The 20,013-nt window shown below is 40.4% G+C and overlaps 1 protein-coding gene across 1 annotated transcript in view; it reads right to left on the reverse strand.

The window, feature by feature from the left end:
• The window catches only part of Zbtb20 (zinc finger and BTB domain containing 20), a 699,482-nt gene that overhangs the window by 36,521 nt on the left and 642,948 nt on the right, over positions 1–20,013 (reverse strand). The window contains exons 9-11 of the mRNA XM_042667352.1: positions 14,663–14,763; positions 5,601–5,764; positions 5,036–5,223 (exon numbers count right to left, since the gene is read on the reverse strand). Coding sequence (XP_042523286.1) covers positions 5,036–5,223; positions 5,601–5,611 — 199 coding nt within the window. The 5' untranslated portion in view covers positions 5,612–5,764; positions 14,663–14,763. The remainder of the gene's footprint in view (positions 1–5,035; positions 5,224–5,600; positions 5,765–14,662; positions 14,764–20,013) is intronic.

Genomic DNA, 20,013 nt, shown 5'->3' on the forward strand with positions numbered 1-20,013 from the left:
GACAGCAGAGAATGAGCAAATACAACGGGGATCTTCATTGAGTGGTCCCTCAAAAGGCCTAGCTTGGGAGTTTAAGCTATAACCTTTAAGTAAAATTTCAATCTCATCCAGTTTTGAATACAGTACATTCTTTGCAAAATGTTGTGCCATACAGTATTGCTAATTCCTTTCACACTCAAACCTGTTCAAATTGTTATTTTGAGACACTTCCTTCTCTCACACAAATTGGACCATCAGCTTGAAATGTAAAGGAAGAAATAAATATTACTCTCTAAAGAAGAGGTTCACTAGTAAAGTCTACCTCTCACCTAATTTTCCTACAATTTATCCTTTGCACTTGGAATATAAACTAAAGAGATGTTGCCTAGTAAAAGAACTTTAAGCCTGAAGCCTCAAAAAGTTATCACAGAGTGAAATCTCTCCTCTACTGGGCATGCGTGGAATTAGTGGGGGAAATCTGCTCTCAAGTTGTTCTTATGGCCCTGAACCAGATGCTCTAAGGTGGCCAGAAACCTTTGTCTACACCCACTTAGCAGATTTCTGGCTCTTTATCAGGGACTAAGAGGTTTATTTGCAGAAATGAATCACTTCCTTCAAAATGTCCTTTACCCTATTTACATGCTTGCATATTCCTTCCATTTTGTTTTCCCCCTACAGCTTTTACTAAGGGAATTAATTATCTAGAAGAACAGGAACATACAGTAAGTACATCTGAGATCCAGGAGGAGACACAGTATGTCATCTATTAGGCCTGGCTAAGACCAGCAGCTGATGCTAAATGGGAAGGAACATGCACCAAATGTTTTTTAATCACAAAGTTAGTAATTAATTGCTCTTTAAAATACATTTTATGCTTCTTTCTGTCTGTGTACATGAAATGCACATTTATTACATGCCAAAAATTACAACATTATGGTTTAAATGTGACTGGCACGGAAGTCCGGAAATCAGAGTTAATGTTCCCACAGCAACTTTAATTCTGTCCGTGTGCACATGCAGGGCTATAATAGTCTTCCGTTTCAGGGTAATACGTATAGATGGCTTGGGGAGGGAAGCTAAAGACCCATACCCTCAACTGTAGTTACAGGAACGAAACAAAGGATTACAGCTCTGCTCCTTTCCATATACGTGGAGAAAAACAATGTCCCCACGACCGGTGTTGTGTAATCAGAGAATGAAAGAATCTGCTGTGATGCCACACTCAAGAGGCCAGTTTCTGTTGCTGTGGGAACCTGAACTTTGCATTTCCTGACTTGGGGGTAATTAAAATGTCAGCCTTAATGTGGCATTAATGAAGTTTGCCATAAAAAAATCCTCTTTGTTTTGTTCTCTCAAAAATTGCTTAAAACTTCAAAATGAGCCAAGTGTACTAAAAATTTTAATCACAGGGACTTGGATGGGCGAAGGGAGGAGTTGATGGATGGGAGGGAGAGGAGAAGAGGTCAAAGAAGGTGGACTGGAAAAAAAAAAAGAGAGGAAAAGGAAGAGCCCACAGTCTCCTCGAGAGCGTTCAGCTCCCAACAGAATCAGGCTAAACTTAAACCCACCCACACAACAGTTTGGTAATGTGTAAAGGTTAAATTAAAAATAAATAAAAACTGTTAATGTGTAAATGCATCTTGGCACACACACACAAAAACGAGACAGTCTGAGTCCAGCCTAAAACATGGGAAGGTAAGTAACCACACATTATCTGCTTCCACCCAAAGAAAAGGTATCTGATTAGGTGCATCGACAGCCAAGGATGAAAGGAGTAGCCGGAGGGAGAAGCTCCCTTCAAATGGAGCCATATTGGGGGGAATGAAAGAAATGGAAGAAATATGCAAGTACAAGTTCTGGTGGCGTCTATCACATGAATATGACTGTGATGTGCTACAGCTTGATAGTTGTCAAGAAAGGTTTTTCATATGGAGAGCTTTGTCTGCTCTACTGACTTGGTTTAGTCCTGCTTAAGCATTTGAAGGGAGGGTTTGGCTCAGCACGTGCTCAGCCTGTTCAGTGGTTAACTGCTCTGTCAAACACCTAGGGGTTTCTACCCTTTGCCTTCCCATACTCCTCTTAATGCCTGCCATTATCATCATCTGAATTTGTTTGCCATTACATTTTGAGAAATGATGTAGAGGTGACAAGCTAGGAGGTAATGGGGGGAATATTGCTGAAATTGTGTTAGTGGGTATACTGCAGAGTCGCACACATTTCAGTGTTAACAGCATTGCCTTGGAAAAGAATGCATAGCTCAACTCTATTCGTTCTTGTTTTGAATACTACTGGGATCTTTTTGCCAAATTCGAAGTGGCTCAGCAGATTAAGTAGCTGACTGAGAATTTAAGGTCTTTTCTCTGAAGCTTGGCCTGAGTTCTTCATATGCAAAAGCACTGTGGCTTGCACAGCCTTGCTGGTTCATAGCAGAGATGACTTCTCTTTTTGTGGGGATGATTTATCCAGTGTGTGTTTTACGATCCATTCACCAATATGAGTAGTTACACATTTCTAACATCACTATAAATAGCCAGGAATGCCATCTCTTTGCACAGAGAAGTTTGGCTGCTCACAATGAGAGCAAGCTTATAAATACACCTCAGTACCTAATGGAGTTTAACTGTGGACAAGTCATTCATTCATCTAACTGGCTGCCATTTTTCTCAGTTTTCTCATCTGTAAATGGGGAAGAATCACGCTGACTGACAGAAAATGGGCATTAAGGCATGACTAAGAATAATTTTGCTAAATACATGACAAATAAAAAGGTGCTATAAAAATTCAGGCACTTGTGAAAGTCAGGCAACACACACGGGGTGGAATGTTCCTGAAGCTAAAGAGACTAACAAGTCAAGGGCACTATTTTTAAATGCCCCAAATCTGTTAGTTCTAAATAGTAACTGAATATTTTACCTTAAAGAAATTAAGCTTTTAAATTAATCTATGGTAAGAATGACATTTAAAAGTAAAAAAAAAAACAAAAAACCTTCTTGAATGCAAGAAGAGCATCCAAAATTTTTAACAGCTTAAAATAAACTTCTTTCCTGTCTTCTCTCAAGCAATCTCCAAATGGACAGATTTCTGTGAATCTTTCCTAAAAACAATTTTCTTCTAAGTGTAGGCTCAAATCAGGACAAACTACGATCCAAATACGTTTAGAGAAATGTAAAATCAATTTAAACAACAGGTTGGAGCAGAAAAGAATTACACATCTTAATGGCAAAATCAAAATGACTTTCTAAACAGCTGGAGATTAGGTTTCTCCTCCCATTCTTTCTCCTTCCAACTGCATTCAGACACCCTATGGAGGTCTGCTCTGCTGGCTTCCTCTGAGTCTATGGTTCCAGCATCCTCCCACTGTTCTTCCAACTGTGTGTGCTAGTAAGACTTGTAAGGCCTGGCCGGAGGATGCTCATAGTAAAGTACGATATATGAAACTCAATGCTTTTTTCTATCCAGCAATATTCATTTTGCTGTAACAGGAGATTTCTGGGTGAAGGCCATACTGTGTAATCTACCCCGTCAGGCATGGCAGAAAGCCAAGCCATGAAGATCTGCATGCAAAAGCTCCAGACCCTTCATCACAGACACAGGCCACCTTCCTGGTATGTAGGCACCATGTGCGTATGTCTGTAGGCCTGATGCCATGCTATTTTCTGATTCTTCCTGTAATTACTATTAGGCAGGAGATGGCCAGGCAAGGAAGTCTAAGGGTGTAACTATGCTGACAGACTAGAGAACACAATCCCTGCTTCTGACCCCTGTATGTCTCTGTGAAAGTTGCAACTCTGTTCAAATCACACAGACTGTAGAGATTTGGATCTCCTTGTTTTGTTTTCCCTTTTCTCATGGCAGTTAGAGTGTAGTCTCTGTCCCGGCATCTGTAGAAAAAGTTCTCTTCACACCCTGCCTGCCCCTATGTCTCATCTTTTCAGATAGAGACGACTTGGACGAAGCAGCAGTGGATGGAATCTCCTAGATCCAGTCACCTCCAGCCTCCTTCCCAGAATCTTAAAAAATAACAAAAAGAGGTTTCGAACCTCACTTCCTAATGAATAACCTTTGTCTCTGCAAGCAGAAACGTGGTATGATTTTTTGTGAAATACAACTTTCTTGGTCTTTTCTTACTTATTCTGAAGAACATGCCAGCTTTGTGCTAGTTCCCAGACATCCTGTGTGGAGATCAGCTCAGAAGTTGTTGGGCGTCTTAAAACTAAAAGGAATTGTCTTTCAGAATGGTGCTGTCAACACACATGTGTTTCTGAGGTATCAGGTTACCTTCAGAAGGAAAAAAAAAATCTCCTAACATGATTTATCAACTTTCTTAAAATAGAATGGAGGAAGTGACTTCCAGATTTGCGAGGAGACGGCAGAAATAAACAGCAAAGCAGTGATTTCAGTAGTGACGATCACATTAAGCTGCCCATTTCCAAATTTAGCCCTCAGGCAGTTTTTTTAATTAAAAAATATTTTTAACCTGACTTCTTATTGGCTATGTGATGTCTGGGTGGCTTTTGAATTCTTGGAAGCCATTCTCTTTTCTTCTGTAAATTTATGCTATCCTTTAACCACTTCAAAATAAATTAAAAACTGGAAAGACAGAAATTCAGCCAAGCTACATGAGACTCCAATAACTAATACAGATCTGACTTGTGTTATGTAATTTCAAAATGGATGTTTCCTTATGTCTAACTGGCCTGAGGTCCATACTTGGTTGTTTCATTTAATAGTGGTGGAAAGTGCCTTTATTTGGAGGAAGAATAATTAGAAAGCAGCAATGTGACTTCTTTTTCTGAGTGAAAAATTATGAAAGAAAACATGGCTCTTGTAATTAATCAGCCTTTTGGAGCCAAATGGCTGGTTACCTGCCTTTTAAATATAATCTCGCTTTGAACATATAAAATGGCTGAATCAAAATGGTGGCACGGTGCTTTTGGCTACTTTAGAAGACCAAATGGAAGCAGCTTGCTCTGAATGTAAAACAGCCAGGCCCCAGGGGAGAAGCACTACTACTCTAAGCACTGCGAAGACACCATCACCTTCCTGGTGTACTCACAATCAGATGACCCGGTGTGAGCGTGAGAGTTTGTCAGTGAATGTGTTGAGTGGATGAGGGCTGGGTCTGGAGACAAAACAGCTTCAAAGTTCAGGCAGGGAAGGCCCGGCTTGGCGCTGGATCCACCCGGCTGAGTAATCTCATTCTCCTCAGATGCCTTCTGGTTTTCAGCTGTCTTGGGTTTCTTCCTGAAAATAAACAAAGGGCCCTTTGAAGGAACTGACTGCATATTTGGGAAAAGGCATTTTTAGAATCTGTTAAAGATAACTTGATTTTTTTTTTTTCTGAAGGGGGATGGGAGGGAGTCCAGTATGTCCCTTGTTTTAAAACAAGCTGATTCTTGTTTTTTTTCCCCTCCAGTAATGGCCTAACTGGGAACACATGAAAGCATATGGGCCAAGCAAACAGCACCACATTTGGACTCTGTTGGCTGTATAAAAAGACCCTGTCCCAGAACTTTAGACAGCTTGAGCTACGTATGGCTGACATTATCCAAGAAAGCATCCTCCCTCCCACCCCCTTTAGAGTTTTAACATGGTCTGGAAAAATACTAGTGGAGGTTTACCGTTCTAGCATTTGTCAGGAAGCTTAGAGACAGGACCCGTGGAGTAATGGGAGGAGCACTGGACTGGGAGTCAGGAGACTTGAGCTATGGTACTAGCTGTGCCTCTAACTTGCTGTGTAGCCTTGGGCACCTCACTTCACCTCTCTGGGCTTCAGTTTCCTTATCTGTAAAATAAAGGTCTCAGATTAGAAGGCCTTAGCGGTTCCTTCCAGCTTTAAGTTTCATTTCCCAGAACACATTATGGAACATTCAACTTTCTTGCTGTTAACATTTTGTTTTTTCTTTTTTCAAATCAATACATAACTTCAAATCACAATCTAAACTTGTAAAAACTGTACGGATGAGAGCAGGTAATGGCGGAAGGTCAAGTGAAAAGTGATCTAGACTGCTTACGTCCTACTTGTTCAAGAGGGTGATCCCACTCTACTCTGCTTCTGCTTAAAATTCCTTTGTGTTTTAATGTTGTCCTTTCTGGAGTTTAGGAGGGTGATGGTGTGTTCCTTCAGCAGGAGGGGAAGAGGTGAGTGGAAGGAATTAGAGTGGAACTGTTATTTAGGGCTAAGACTAGGAAGTTCAGCTATAGGTTCAGGAATAGGATTAATTCAGCTGTTTAAGTCAACCAGGGCTTCTCGCTCCAGAACAATACAACCGATGGTTGTAAGCACCAACCTAGAAAACCGTACGGACACACAGTTATGTAGAAGAAAGAAGCATATATTGTCAGCCAAAGCTGACTCTATCTCTCTCGGAATAGAGTAGCAAACTGCTCTCAGGCAGGGGAGGTAGTCATATGGCATTAAGGAGACTGAAGGCATGCGAAGGGACTGGGAGCAGGAAATCTTTGTAGTCACAGCTGGACACAAGAGATATCAGACAGTTAGGGCAGGACATTCTATAGCTGGCTTGTAGCCAGGGAAAAACATCCTATATTGGGCATATAGCCAGGATGGAGCATCTTTCAACTGGACACTAGAAATAGCATGTGACTGGGAATGGGTATCCAGATAGCATGGGCTTAGTAGCAGCATGTGCTGACACAGTTGGGACTGGGAGTACATGCAGTTTGGATGGGAACGGGCAGGCCTGGCTTGTGGATGACCCAAGGTGAAGGCTGTTAACCCCAAACAGGGGTGAATATGCTTATAATGGTAATTAATAAGAGGGCTTACAATATGTATACATTAGCCCTCAGTGAAAATGAGAGACTAGTTCTTGAACATGTCTGCAGTTTCCTTGACTTTGTGTCTTTCTAGCTCACTATGTGGAGAGTAAGCAGAGAAAGCATATTTTTGAGAGGAGATTATGTGTGGTACACAATTTGTTGTAAGTAGATTTGTTTCCATGCTTCTCTTGTTTCTATGAGCATGGCATTGGACGCGTTATACAGAATATTTCGTTCTATAATTTGTTGTACTGGGTAGTTAAGTCTGCCCTCGCAGAATATGGTGTTATGATTAGTATGTTGTGTGTTTGGTCCAACAGGTTGTGAAATCAAATCTGTTTCTTCAGAGGGCAGAAGGCAGAAATAGCATGGTAAAGATTAGAATAGAAGAGAAACTTTCAGACATCTTTTTTTTCTGAAATATAAGAGAAACAGCAAACTACATAGCTGAATGAGTGACTACAGAATTAGCCCCCAAACCTGGAGTATCTTCCTGGATGCCCAGAGATAAGATATTCTGGGGTTTCATTTAAGAAAGTATTCAAGATCAAAGTCTCCGAAGTCCAGCTCCCCTTTGCTGGGAAGACCTGTGCTTCCTTCAGGATCCCCATTTCGATCTCTGCATCTGTGGCTGGGAGGAAACCTCAGGCTTTCTCTGCCTTCAAGCTAGTTAAACATTGATTCCTGGCAGTTCTGTTTTCTTCCTGTCTTCTATTTTCCACGTCTGTGATTCCTTTCCAATTTCATGGAATTACTTAACATCTTTTTTATCCGAAAGACCATTATCTAACTAGCACACAAGCCTCTGTGATTCTTCTAGTCTTGCTTCTTTGCATTGTTAAATCTGAGATGACCACATTGGCCTGACGCTCAAGGTTGGTTCCTTCTTCTGTGCTCTAGCTTATTATGTTTGTTCTATATATTGGCCATATAGGACTCTCAAAATTCTTGACTATCCCTAGAAAGTCCTGAATCTACATATACGGACTCTATACCTTTACTCAGGTTATCTTTCTTGCTTTGAATATGCTTTGTTTTATTGGGATAAGAGTTTTGCCTATATATCCTAGGCTTCCTGGAACTCATAGCCTTCCTTCCTTAGTCTCTCAAATGCTGGAATTACAGTTGTGTACCACCATGTTATTGAACACCCTATTCTCATAGCTGCCCGTGGAAATCAAACTTACCCTTTCTTTTTACTAATCCTGTCTCCATCCTATAGTTGTCTTGATACCCCCATATTTGATAGTATTTCTTCTCCTCATCTCTTTCCCTGAAATCCTCCATTACTCTTTAGTAATCTCATTTTATTCACTAAACTTTATTTCAGTAACCGTTATTTATGTGCTTATTCCATTTCTAAGATAGTAACCTCTCTAAGGATAAGGAAATGTTTTAGTTATTTTTATATTTCCTGTGTTCATCCATTCTTTTCTTCTTCCTTCCCTTTCATCATTTACTTATTCATATATTCATTTTACAAATATTTACTATGTGCCTATGATGTGCCAGAATGAGTTAAGGAATTAAACAAACCTGGTTCCTGTTCTCCCAGAATTTACTGTCTAGTCTATACTGTGAAGCAGAAACATACACAAAGCTGTCATTTAAGAACTGTGAGTTAGTGACATGAAATGGAGCTGTGAGTAGTCATTGTTTCAACTCCAGTTAAGTTCTTGTCTCTTATACTTTGAAATCTACCTAGACTGGGTAGGAGAAAAACAAAGGAGGAGGTAACAATGCTCAGCAGGAAATGTACTCATTACCTTACTCATGTAACTGTAACCCCTCTGTACAGCATTTTTACAATAAAAAACATATTACAAAAAAGAAATCTACCTAGACGGGCTTTTTTTTCCTTGAATTCATGAAAGTCATTTACTATGAGTGGTACCATTTTACATAGTAGAACTAGGCTAGTCTTCATAATTCGTGTACATAGTGAGTCAAAACCCACCAATGAGAAATATCATCCAGAAGGGGAAAAAAATGTTTAACTATAATGCTTCTAGACAAGGCCTGCACTAGTTTCAGATGTGGGGTTTGGAAATGAAGGACATTCTTAAGCATAAGTCCATGGCAAAACCACCAATGTCCTTTGATTTTAACATCACAGAAACTGTATTGTTATGATCAAACTGACTAAAGTCCAGTGCACACAGGGAGTGTTATTCCATGGTGTAACCCCTCTGAGTAATTAACACAGTTTTTAACAAAATGAATACCAGGAAGCTAAAATGTATCTTGGCTGAAGGGGTTGGGGAGTAGATGAATGGGAAGAGGAATGGTGGGAGAGAGGAGTGGCAAAGAGTCATAATATAGCATACCTACATGCAAATGGAAAGTAAGTATCATAAGAAGATGGGAAGGGATGGGAAAGAAGGGGGGAAGAATGATGGAAGGGGTAACACTGATCAAGATGCATTGTACAGACATATGCACATGCTAAATTGAAACCTTTTTTTTTTTTTAAAGAGGCAAAGGAAAACAAAGAGGTTGTACTGTTGTTCTTATCAGTGTCTTTGCTTCCTGCCTTGGACTGTCTCCTTCTGACATCTTGGCCCTGCCCCTTTGTTTCCACAAGGGCCACCGTTGGAGACCAAGTGTGCAGAGGCATTGCCACCATCTCAACAAATAGGATATATTGAAAACCAACCCTTTTGGCTCAATCCCCATTTTCTTAAACTGCTTTGCTTACCATTTTTACCACTGGGCTGATTCCGAACTGCACAGACGAAATTGCTTACTGTCTTCCAAAGCAATTCATTTCCTGTCTCAACCTCTCTCACGGTCCTTTCAGACTCCTTTTTTTTTTTTTTTTGCTGGAGTTGAGAACCACTAAAGCAGCACTGGTGTGTCTGACATACACAGGTGCTGTTCCATGACACCCCCCCTTGTTTGGCAGCATATATTTTGAGTAAGAAGAAAGATCAAGCTTTGTTGTTACTAATCGAAAATACCTTTTCGGCTGTCTAAAAGGAATTCTATCAACATGGCACATCTGAGGACAAGCCTCTTTGAGCCTCCGTGGCCCTGCAGTATTCCCTGGAGCCTTCAGAGGGCAGCAGACTCCAGGCAGTGTTTCCAAGGCAAACTCCTACCAGAGCCTTCCTGGTCACCATGCCAAAGGTTGGTTTGCCAAGCTCTTTCTGGCCTCTCAGTCTCTTTTCAGCTCCCTCTCACCCCCTTCTCTCTCTCTTTTTTTCTTTCTCTCTTTCTCTTTTCTTTCACTCTGTTTAAAATTATATACGCTAATGAAGTCACCCCTCAACCAGAAAATGAAAGCTGCTCCTCCCCACCCCCCCCCACCCCCCAAAAAAGTTAGATAAGCCAACAACAACAAAGAAAGAAATCAGGGAAAAGGGGAAATGGAGCTGGTGAGGGGGAAGGACTTAACAAGAAAAGGGCAGATGTTTCGTAAATATATGCAAAGCAAAACTGGGTGTGCCCTGAACACTTCCAGTGAGAAACAGACCAATCACTGTGCACTACCTCCCGCCACACTGGTGGAGCTCTGCATTCAAAAAATAAAAATAAAAAGTGTGACCGCAGGCACTGGCTTTTCAACGGTCAGTTCTGACACTCTGACCGAACATCTCCCAATTGTCCAAAGAGAACAAAAACATTTTCATCTCCCCACTGCGAACATTTCTGTTATGAGAGAAAGGCTGCTTCAAGAACTGGAAAGGCATTTTAAGGTGACTGGCAGCTGAGTTAGCCAGCAGAACCTTCTGGTTTTTAACTCTGTCTGTGCTGGCCCTGACAACAAGTTTTGGGCTGAAACATAGCAGTGAACAAGGCTGTGGAGACGTTGGCTCTTTCCTAACCAGACCATATTGTATGTGGAAAGAAATATGCATTAAAACATATGGAGGCGATGGTAGGTATTAAGCATGTGAAATGCATGGAAATTAACTAGATCGGTGGCATTTGATGTATATATTTCACACTTGTTTGCACATATTGCACACATACAGTAATGGCAGTGCTTTCTGCAACATATGGAAAAATAAATATTTTATCCGTGTGAGCTCTTATCAGTCTCCAGGGTCTGTTGAAAGGAGAGTGCTCTCTTCTATCTCCTTCTCCCAATTTTCTCCCTTCACTGGGCTCCTGCCTTCTGCACATTAACATGCCTTCTACTTATCAACTTGGTTAGATAGGAAAGAATTACTCAGAACATCTTTTTGATAAATAATTACTCAGTCATTGGCTCCGGATAATTTAGATCAGTGATGCCTCCCCAGCCTTTCTGGAAACGTAACCATTTTCCTACCTTGCTTGGCACTACTGTATTATCTTGGAAGGAGAAGGGGAGGTGGTGACAAACCTCCCCAATGAGGGTAAAGCACAAGAACTCAGCACCACTACCTAGCTGTGTGTTATAGGAAGATTATTTTGCATCTCTGAGCCTCACCTGCCAAAGGGGAACACTAATACCTATCCTCTAGGACTGTTGTGAGGAAGAAATGAGATGAGCTTTGTGACCGAGTAGCACACAGGGCCTGGTACACAGTAAGCACTCAGTAATGGTAGCTCCTTTCAGAACGCTTCTTGTGTGGTTTTCATCCCATTAGCTATATAATATGACATTACCTTTATCTAAGTAAACCTTTTTAGTGTCTAGATTTGGGGCAAGGGCAAGTGGATTGTTATTGTAGCAAAGGTAGAAAGACTGTTAGAATAAGCAATCTCTTTAATACTCTGATCTCACTGCATTTTCCTTCTAACACCTTTCTATTGACATGCTTGTCATTGCTGTGGCTATACCAAGAGCTCCTTGAAGTTGAGGGTCAAGCAGGCAGCGCTTGGCCTATAGACGCCCATCAAGTCAGAACACGATGGCTATTCATTGAACAACCTGCAGTGCTCTTGCCTATCATGCTTTCTTACAATTTCTCTTTTCATGACTTGGCCTAATATCACATCAATTTAAAATGTTTTCATGATTAAACCATTTTATTCTCTCCTTTTTTTTTTTTAAACCTTTCATGGCAGCGCTGATTTAGAATGCTTGATAGTGTATTTGTCCCTCACTGTACCAGTAGGAAACAGTTGGCATACATAAAGGTTTGAACTGAAGAGAGGTTCGTGAAAGGATGGTACACTGAGGTGTAGATGAGCCTAAGGGACCTTGAAGAGGTAGTGAAGCACTTGGGACTGGAAATCTTGGAGCTCTCTTAATCTCAGCTTTCAAACACTTAAATTGAAGGGACAAAGAAAGGGCTGGGCGATCTTCGTCCAATCAGAAGGGGATTTGAACTAACAAGTAGCCTAACCTCTTTTTCCTTCCCCTCTCACATCTCTTGCTGATCAGTTGGTCACGTGAGAGCCCAGACAGTGTAGTACTGAGAACTCACCTGGATTGCTCAGCAGAGCAGAAAATGGCCTGGTGTTGGAGTAAGGGTATTAAGAAGATTCATTTAACGTATCTATTCTTCACCTTTCCTTTCTTTTTATTCCTTTTCCTTTCCTTTCCTTTCTTTCACTCTTTCTTCTCACATACACTTTTTGAGGAAAAGAACAAAATAAGATAAAACGAGTAATTTTTAGCTTTCATGTGCCCATTTTTGTCTTCAAGAAAATAAAATCTACTATATCCTTAGTGAAGAACAGTGGCTGACACATAGTAAATGCCCTGTAAATTTTAGATGATTGATACATGTATTCAGCCCTACTGTGCCAGATGCTATGTATACCTCCTATAGTGATGACAACAAACTGTGTGATTTTGCAGGTAGTGTGCTAAAATCTCATATTTCTCTTCCACGTACCCCAAGCTTTGAGACTGGACCCAGAGCCTTGTCAAGCCACGGGAAGGACATACTTTGGCAAACAGTTCATATTCTAATATTTCCCCCTCTTTATAGAAAAAAGAGGTCTTAGTATTATTTCTCTTCTGCACGTAAGGAAGTTGACTTTCAGGATAGCAGAGGCTGCAAGGATTTTTAACTCCATCTGTTCACTCCCTAGGGCCCACGAGAAGACAAAATATTTCCCGTGGCTGAAACAAGGGCTGTGGAAATTCTCAAGAAACATCAGCTTTTGATTTGTAGATCTGGATCTGGATTCTTTGCAACACAGAAAAGTAGGAGTGGTATGGGCTTCTCTCCTTTCAGAGGATTCAGAAGCTCGGAACCAGTTTGTATCCTAGTATGGTGGGGCTACTTGCACCAGCATAGTTATTTTCGGATGAAGAAGAGAAATGCTTGGGTGTGATCATTTCTAAGGGACTCCTTAGGAATAATGCAAATCACGTGAGTAAATAACATGATGCTGTGTGAAGAAGTTCCTTGTGTGGGTATGAACCTCTGTTTTGAATCTTCGCTCCCCTCTCTAGTTCCCTTTCATCCCATTCAGACTGCAGAGCACTGGCAGTTCTCACTACTATCTTGGCCAGGTAGGTGTCTGTCACCTAAGCATCAACCCCATTAATTATAATCCAGGAGACTAGAAGCATTACAGGTAAAAAGTGACACAAAACAGAATTCTGGCTTCATCTTTTTGGGTTCAATTTATGCCAGAATGGCTAAAAAACCACAGTTATGAATGTGACAATCCTACCTGAAGCCCAAGAGGGATGTTAGTCTCCCAGGTTTAGAATTTTCCACTCACAGAGATGTCTTTAACACACCATCCATGACCTGCCTCACACCATATAGGAAAACTTGTGACTACAACAATTACAATACATGTTCATTAAAAAATGTATAGGGGCTGGGAAGGTGGCTCAGTGGTAGAGCACTTGCCTTGCATGCATGAGGCCCTGGGTTCGATTCTTCAGCACCACATAAACAAAAAGAAAAAAGCCGGAAGTGGCACTGTGGCTCAAGTGGTAGAGCGCTAGCCTTGAGCCGAAGAGTTGAGGGATAGCACCCAAGCCCAGAGTTCAGGCCCCATGACCAGACCCAAAAATAAATAAATAAATAAATAAATAAAAAATGTATAATTAAGGTGTTTTGCATGTATAGTTTCTAAACATGTTCTACTTTTCTAGAGGAAAAAGAACATATACTTATCTGTCTGTTTTAGCGATGATTAGTGAATCCTTTATATCACTTTTTTTTTTTTTTTTGTGCATGTCAAACTTGGGGCTTGAACTCCGGACCTATGCACTGTCTTTTAGCTTTTACATTTGAGGCTAGCACCCTACCACTTGAGTCACAGCTCTACTTCCAGCTTTTCTGGTGCTTAATTGGAGGTCAGAGTTTCATGGACTTTCCTGCCCAGGCTGACTTCAAATTGCAATCCTCATATCTCAGCCTCCTAAGTAGCTAGGATTAAGGTCGTGAGACAGCGACTGGTGCCCGGTTCACCATTTTTTTTCTCATGAGTGTTACATGTCCTACCCCAACTCATTTTTGCACATTTCTTCCCAAGGATTGTATTTCTGTATAAATGCTTTACAGGAAAAGAAAAAAAAACTACATAGAACCACATACCCAGAGAGCACAGCTGAGATATGTAAAAGGAGCCTAGGTTAGCAAGGAGGTAACTGGATTGGGATGCAGCTCAGACAGAGGTAGACAAAGGTAAGCAAAGTTAGCCCACAGCTCTGATCAGGAAATGACAAGCTACCATGACATTCACTACAGTGGGACACAACAGTGATATGCAGCAGACACGTGGAGAAAATAGCTCAGGATAGTGGCATAGATAACCAAGAACAGTCACAATTCTTCCAAGTGTGTTCAGACTGGCTTAGCGGAGCGACTAGGCCAGTAAATGCCCAGGGCATTCACTCCATTCTGGAAGCTGAAAAACACCACGGGCATATCAGGACTGAGCTGGGTTCCTTTGCTGCATCTGACACCTAAAATTTGATCTGCTTTTCACAAGTGTGTTTGTATTTAATTATGCAACGTGAACTAAGAAGTCTTCATTGGCATAACATACTCACAGTAGTTTCCAAACAAATGGTGTCACTCTTCAGGTAAGTCAGTCCAAGGCTTGGGCCTAGTGCAGATGTTCATTGGGGCAGGGGACAGAGAGCAGCCGCATCTAGCACAAACCAACAACAAATACAAGGTTGTTAAATGAGTAGGCGGTGATGATGGTGGTCATTTATATTGACAATAATTCAACTATGGGACTTGGTGGTGAGGCTGGTTTTTGCATCTTTGCACCAGAAAGTGGTAAAGCATGGAAGGGAAAATGGAGAAGATGTCATTCAGACTCCATTTTCAGACTTTCTGCCTGGCTGCCTGAGATAGATAGCACTCACACCTTCCAGCTTATTTTTGTGGCTCTGATTTGGAAATAAAAGTCTGTCAGTTAAGGTGAGTGGGAACAGTGTCTTTCAGTTTTGTCACAAATGCTGCTTCTGACATTGTTCCAATTATTATTTATATATTGGTGACCAAATTCTACATATTTGTGGCGTATGGCATGTTTTGAGCTATGCATACAATGTGGAATGGCTAAATTAGTATATGTATTGCATCCGAAATTTATCTTTTTGTTGTAAAAATAGTTAAAATCTGCTCCATATACTCATATACTTCAGTATATGATAGATTGTTATCGTCACTTATGTACAACAGAGATCTCTGAACTTATTTTTCCTGTCTAACTAAACTTTTGTATCCTTTGGCTAACATGTCCACAGTTTCTGGTAATTATGATTTGCCTTTCTGCTTCTCTGAGTTTAACTTTTTTGGATTCCATATATAAGTCACATTGTATTTGTCTTTCTAGGTCTGGGTTGTTTCATTTAATGGAGCATAGTTCAGATTCATCTCTCTTGTGGTCAATGACAGGCTTTCTTTCCTTTCAAAGTCTGAATCTCATTCTACTGTGTATACACATGTATCACAGTTTTGGTATTTTTGATGCCTTCTGTCTCCTTCTCTTTCTTGATCACTTTTACCTATTCTAAAAATACTAAACTACCTGGCCCTAAGCTCCTGACTTCTCTCTATTCTCCATTGCAAAGTCTCCATTTCCTTTCGTATCTTCCAAACCTCAGGAGTTTAGCCTGGGGGCTGTAGAAATGATCGTTATTTGTCTAAGAGCCTCTAACTCCTGGGTGTTTTTTCCAGGCCCTGACTTTTTGTCATAGTAGGCCCCAGTAACTCTTTGTTCTCCATTTGTACTAGAACACTGAATTATCCTAACTTTCCTCCGAGTTTGCTCTCTGTTCTTCTGCCTCCGCTGGTTGCTTTCTCCCCTGGTTTTCTTAATGTAACATTCCTGAATACTTTCCCCCCCGATCAAGTTTTGTCTGGACCCCATTCTATATGACCTCCACAAGCACTTCTCAGTAGTATCCACATTTCTATCTTTAGTGTGTATTTATTTTCAGAGTTCCAAATCCCAATTCTACATGGCAGCTAGTTACTGATATAGTCATTCATTTGTCCATTCAGTGTTCATGCAGCATCTATTAGGCACCTGGGAAAGATGAATAATTCAGTTCTCCAACTTCAAGAAGCTTATATTTCCATCAAATATTACCGGGTTCTTCTAGCTCCAAAAATTTTAAACAAAGTTTATTGCCTTTCCCTCAAAATCAGTCCTCTAGACTTTCTATTTCTTCTGTTGGTTCCTTCTTTTTTTTTTTTTTGTCGGTCATGGGGCTTAAACTCTGGGCTTGGGTGCTATCCCTCAGCTCTTCAGCTCAAGGCTAGCGCTCTACCACTTGAGCCACAGTGCCACTTCTGGTTTCCGAGTGGTTTATTGGAGATAAAAGTCTCACAGACTTTCCTGCCTGGGCTGGCTTTGAACTGTGATCCTCAGATCTCAGCCTTCTGAGTAGCTAGGATTACAGGCGTGAGCCACTGATGCCTGGCTTGTTGGTTCCTTTATCCAGCTGCTTGGGTATATGACTAAGGAGTTATCTTTAATTCCTCATTTTTAATTTCTCATACCTGCCAACCTGTATCCAATCACCTGGCTTTTACTCTGGCTGTGTTTTTTTTTAATAATTTTTTATTGATATTAAGTGAATACATAAATTTCACAGTATTGTACGTAGTGATACTTAATTAAAGGCACAAACAAATTTTAACCTTCACAAAGTAGCTGTGTTTTTTGACTTTATTTGATTTCTACATTTGACATATACTGATCTCTTTGCCATCTACTGTCCAAGACCTCTGCCTTTACTTCTAGTTTCTCATTATCCTTCACACCAACACATTGCACCAATTATCTAAAGTACCAACCTAACCATATTCTTCCTTTCTTCAAATCCCCTTTGCATATTGGATTAAATCAAGGCTTCTGGGTTTGGCATTCAATGGATTGAAGCCCTAATCTATTTTCCTGCTCTTCTCCCTACAGTCCATTCTACATTCTAGTGAAGTCCCATTCTTCCCATCCACGTGCATGGCATTTTTTCTTCCATTACCCAATGTCTACATATATCTTGTTTATAAACCAAGTAAATGCTACCTCATTTAGAAAGCATTTCCTAAAGGGAAGTGTACTTAAATCCTTAAGCACTTTTCATTACTACCTTGGTATATTGCTAATAACTGTATAATTTGTCTTCTTCTTCCATAAGGGCCTTGAATAGAGAGATAAAACTTTACATGGTGTAAAGAGTGAAGAGCTCAGAGACAGCCTGAGAGCCAAAGCTTCTCTCTGATACTCTCCTGTCCTGTCTTCTGTCTCTTTCTCTTGCCCAATACAATCTTTAGAAACTAGACATTCCTTTCCACAAAGCAGGAGATAGAAACTAGAATCCCCTTCCCCAAAAGCAAGCTGTCACGCTTGAAACTATTTTTCTCATATCTCCCTGCCTTCCTATCTTCGAGCTGGCCATAAAAAAATTTTCTGACCTACCTTGTCTGATAGTAGATCAGAAGACCACCGTTTCAGAGAAAGGGTCCTTGTCTATAGCCAGGTGGAAGGAATACTTCGCAGGCAGGCCAACAAGAATCTGAACAGACAGGCCTTGCTGGGTTTCCCTACTTAGCCTATGATCATTAGGTCATATCTTTTTGTCCAATCATATTTCTACCTAGTTGTCCATGCTTCATCGGACTTAAACATAAAAATGGACATCTTTGGGTTGTCATTTCAAAGTCTTCTGTAAGCACATAAATTTCTAATGTTTTTCTCTTATTAATTTGCCTTTTGTTAGAGGCGTGGTGTTAGCCACGTCACCTTATGATGGGTGGGCCAGAAGACATCTCTCTATTTGCATCTTCAGCACTCTGTGTAATGTGCAATCTGTGCTCAGCTGCTGATGTCTACTGAACTGAATTGAAAGGAATCAAGACTCTTACTAAGAGTCATGGGAACTGAGGATGAATCAAAAAGATCTTAAAACTCATCTACTCCAGTGCTTTAATTTTTTTTTTTTTTGGATAAGAGATGAGGGGAACTACTTGCCACTGTCCTTGCTAGTTGATGAGCAAGGAAAACAGATGTGAAAGGTCACAAAGCTTTAAATCAGTGCTTGCTTAGCGTCAACAGGCCCATCAGACTGTCAATAGTGACCAGACCAGGGAAAGTAAGAAGTTGGGAGTAAAAATATTGTGCTCCAAAAATTAAAACGACAACAACAGCCTTGTTTTACTTATTTGCCTCAACCATACCAAATGAGTACCTATCATTTTATTAATAATATAAACAACAACAACAACAAAGGTATATTGAAAAATCAAGAAAATAAATTCTCCTAACACTATCAGCAGGAGTGAGAAACTTAGGCTGAACTTCAGAATGAAGTCTCTCACATTTTGGGAAAGTTGTAAGCTGAGCTGTAGCTTTTGATGAAAACATGCTGCAGTAATTCCATGATTAGATTCATTATTTTATAGAAACAGATGACTGGCAATCTTGCTACATAATCACTTTGCTTTTTCCAGCTAGCTTTGCCCAGTATTCATGCTCTAGATTTCCACTTATTTTCCTATCTTATATGTCAAAATATACAGGTGTCCACCCTGATTCTGTTCTTAGTTTCTTGCCTTGTTCTCTTCATAATGGAAGAAACATGGTTTGAAATCTTCTCAATCCTTAATGTAATCATTTTCTCTCACCCAAAGATAAAAAGCCCACCAAAGAGCCCAGATAAGAACAGAGCTTGTTTCACGGAGGAAAGCAGATTGTTCTTAGTCATTTTTTCCTTGGCTAGAAAAGCTCCCTCTTAACTGTTAGCCCGTAGTATGACTGGACTTCCTCTTTCTTTTCCAGGTGAGCACCTGACTCAATATGACTTACCAGAGGGAAATCAACACTAATCAAACTCCTTTTGGCCTGGATAGTAGAGTTGTGTTATGCATTGAAACATTTATTAAGGACCATGACCTCAAAATAGCAGACTGAGTTCCAGTGATCTTTAGTGTTCTTTCTAACCCACTATAGGGTTAGAGACTATTAACATTTCACCAGACTGAACTTCTCTTTCTTTTTCCCACCAGCAAGTACATTGAAAATGTAAAGGAAATCACTGGTCAATATGTCTAGTATGTTGCAGAGAAAACTGATCTGATATCATAGAGCTCCTTCATGTGATTAGACAAGTGTACATTTTAAATATACCTAGTATTTGTTTTAACTGTGCATTTTATTTTTTTAAATGTTTTTTATTGTGAAAATACTGTACAGAGGGGTTACAATTCCATGAAAAAGGTAATGAGTACATTTCTTATCAAGCACTGTTGCCTCCTCCTTTGTTTTTCCCATACCCTTTCTTCTCTTCCATTTCCACAATTACACTCCCCTCCCTTAACTGTGCATTTTGTAATTAAATAGGGCCATAACTTTTCTGTTCTTAAACCCATTTCTCTCACTCTCATGTCTTGCTGTTATGATCTTACTTCCAGTTTTTGGAACTAGTCATCTATACCCATCTTCTTGTTTTCCTCGAGGCTCTATTAAACAGAGATACTGCAGGTGTGTCCTGTTTTATTGCTTAAAGTTTGGCTATACTCTAAAGAAGACATGGTGAAAATGACTTTATGGGGTTTCATATGTATTCCCTGCTAATACTTCTATATTCAGTATACTCAGTTTTTAGGTCAAAAGATAATTTTGAGGGGTTCCTTGTGTCACAAACACTATCCAGAATCTGGAAATCCAGTTGGTCTCTCTGCCCATGACATCAACACTGTAATAAAAAAAAAATCAGCTCTGGGGACCTAGCTGGCAAGAGGCAGAACAGACTGAGGGTCAACTCTCTTCAGCCTGGTGCACTGTTGATGTCTCTGTAGCTCTTTCTTGAAAGTCCCTAGTCAGCAGAGTTATTATATAACCTACTGCCCATGTCACTGGAGGCAACTTTCTGTAGAAGTCTTA

The sequence above is a fragment of the Dipodomys spectabilis genome, unplaced genomic scaffold, assembly GCF_019054845.1.
Source record: "Dipodomys spectabilis isolate Male_0828 unplaced genomic scaffold, ASM1905484v1 ptg000017l, whole genome shotgun sequence".
NCBI classification, from domain to species: Eukaryota; Metazoa; Chordata; class Mammalia; order Rodentia; family Heteromyidae; genus Dipodomys; species Dipodomys spectabilis.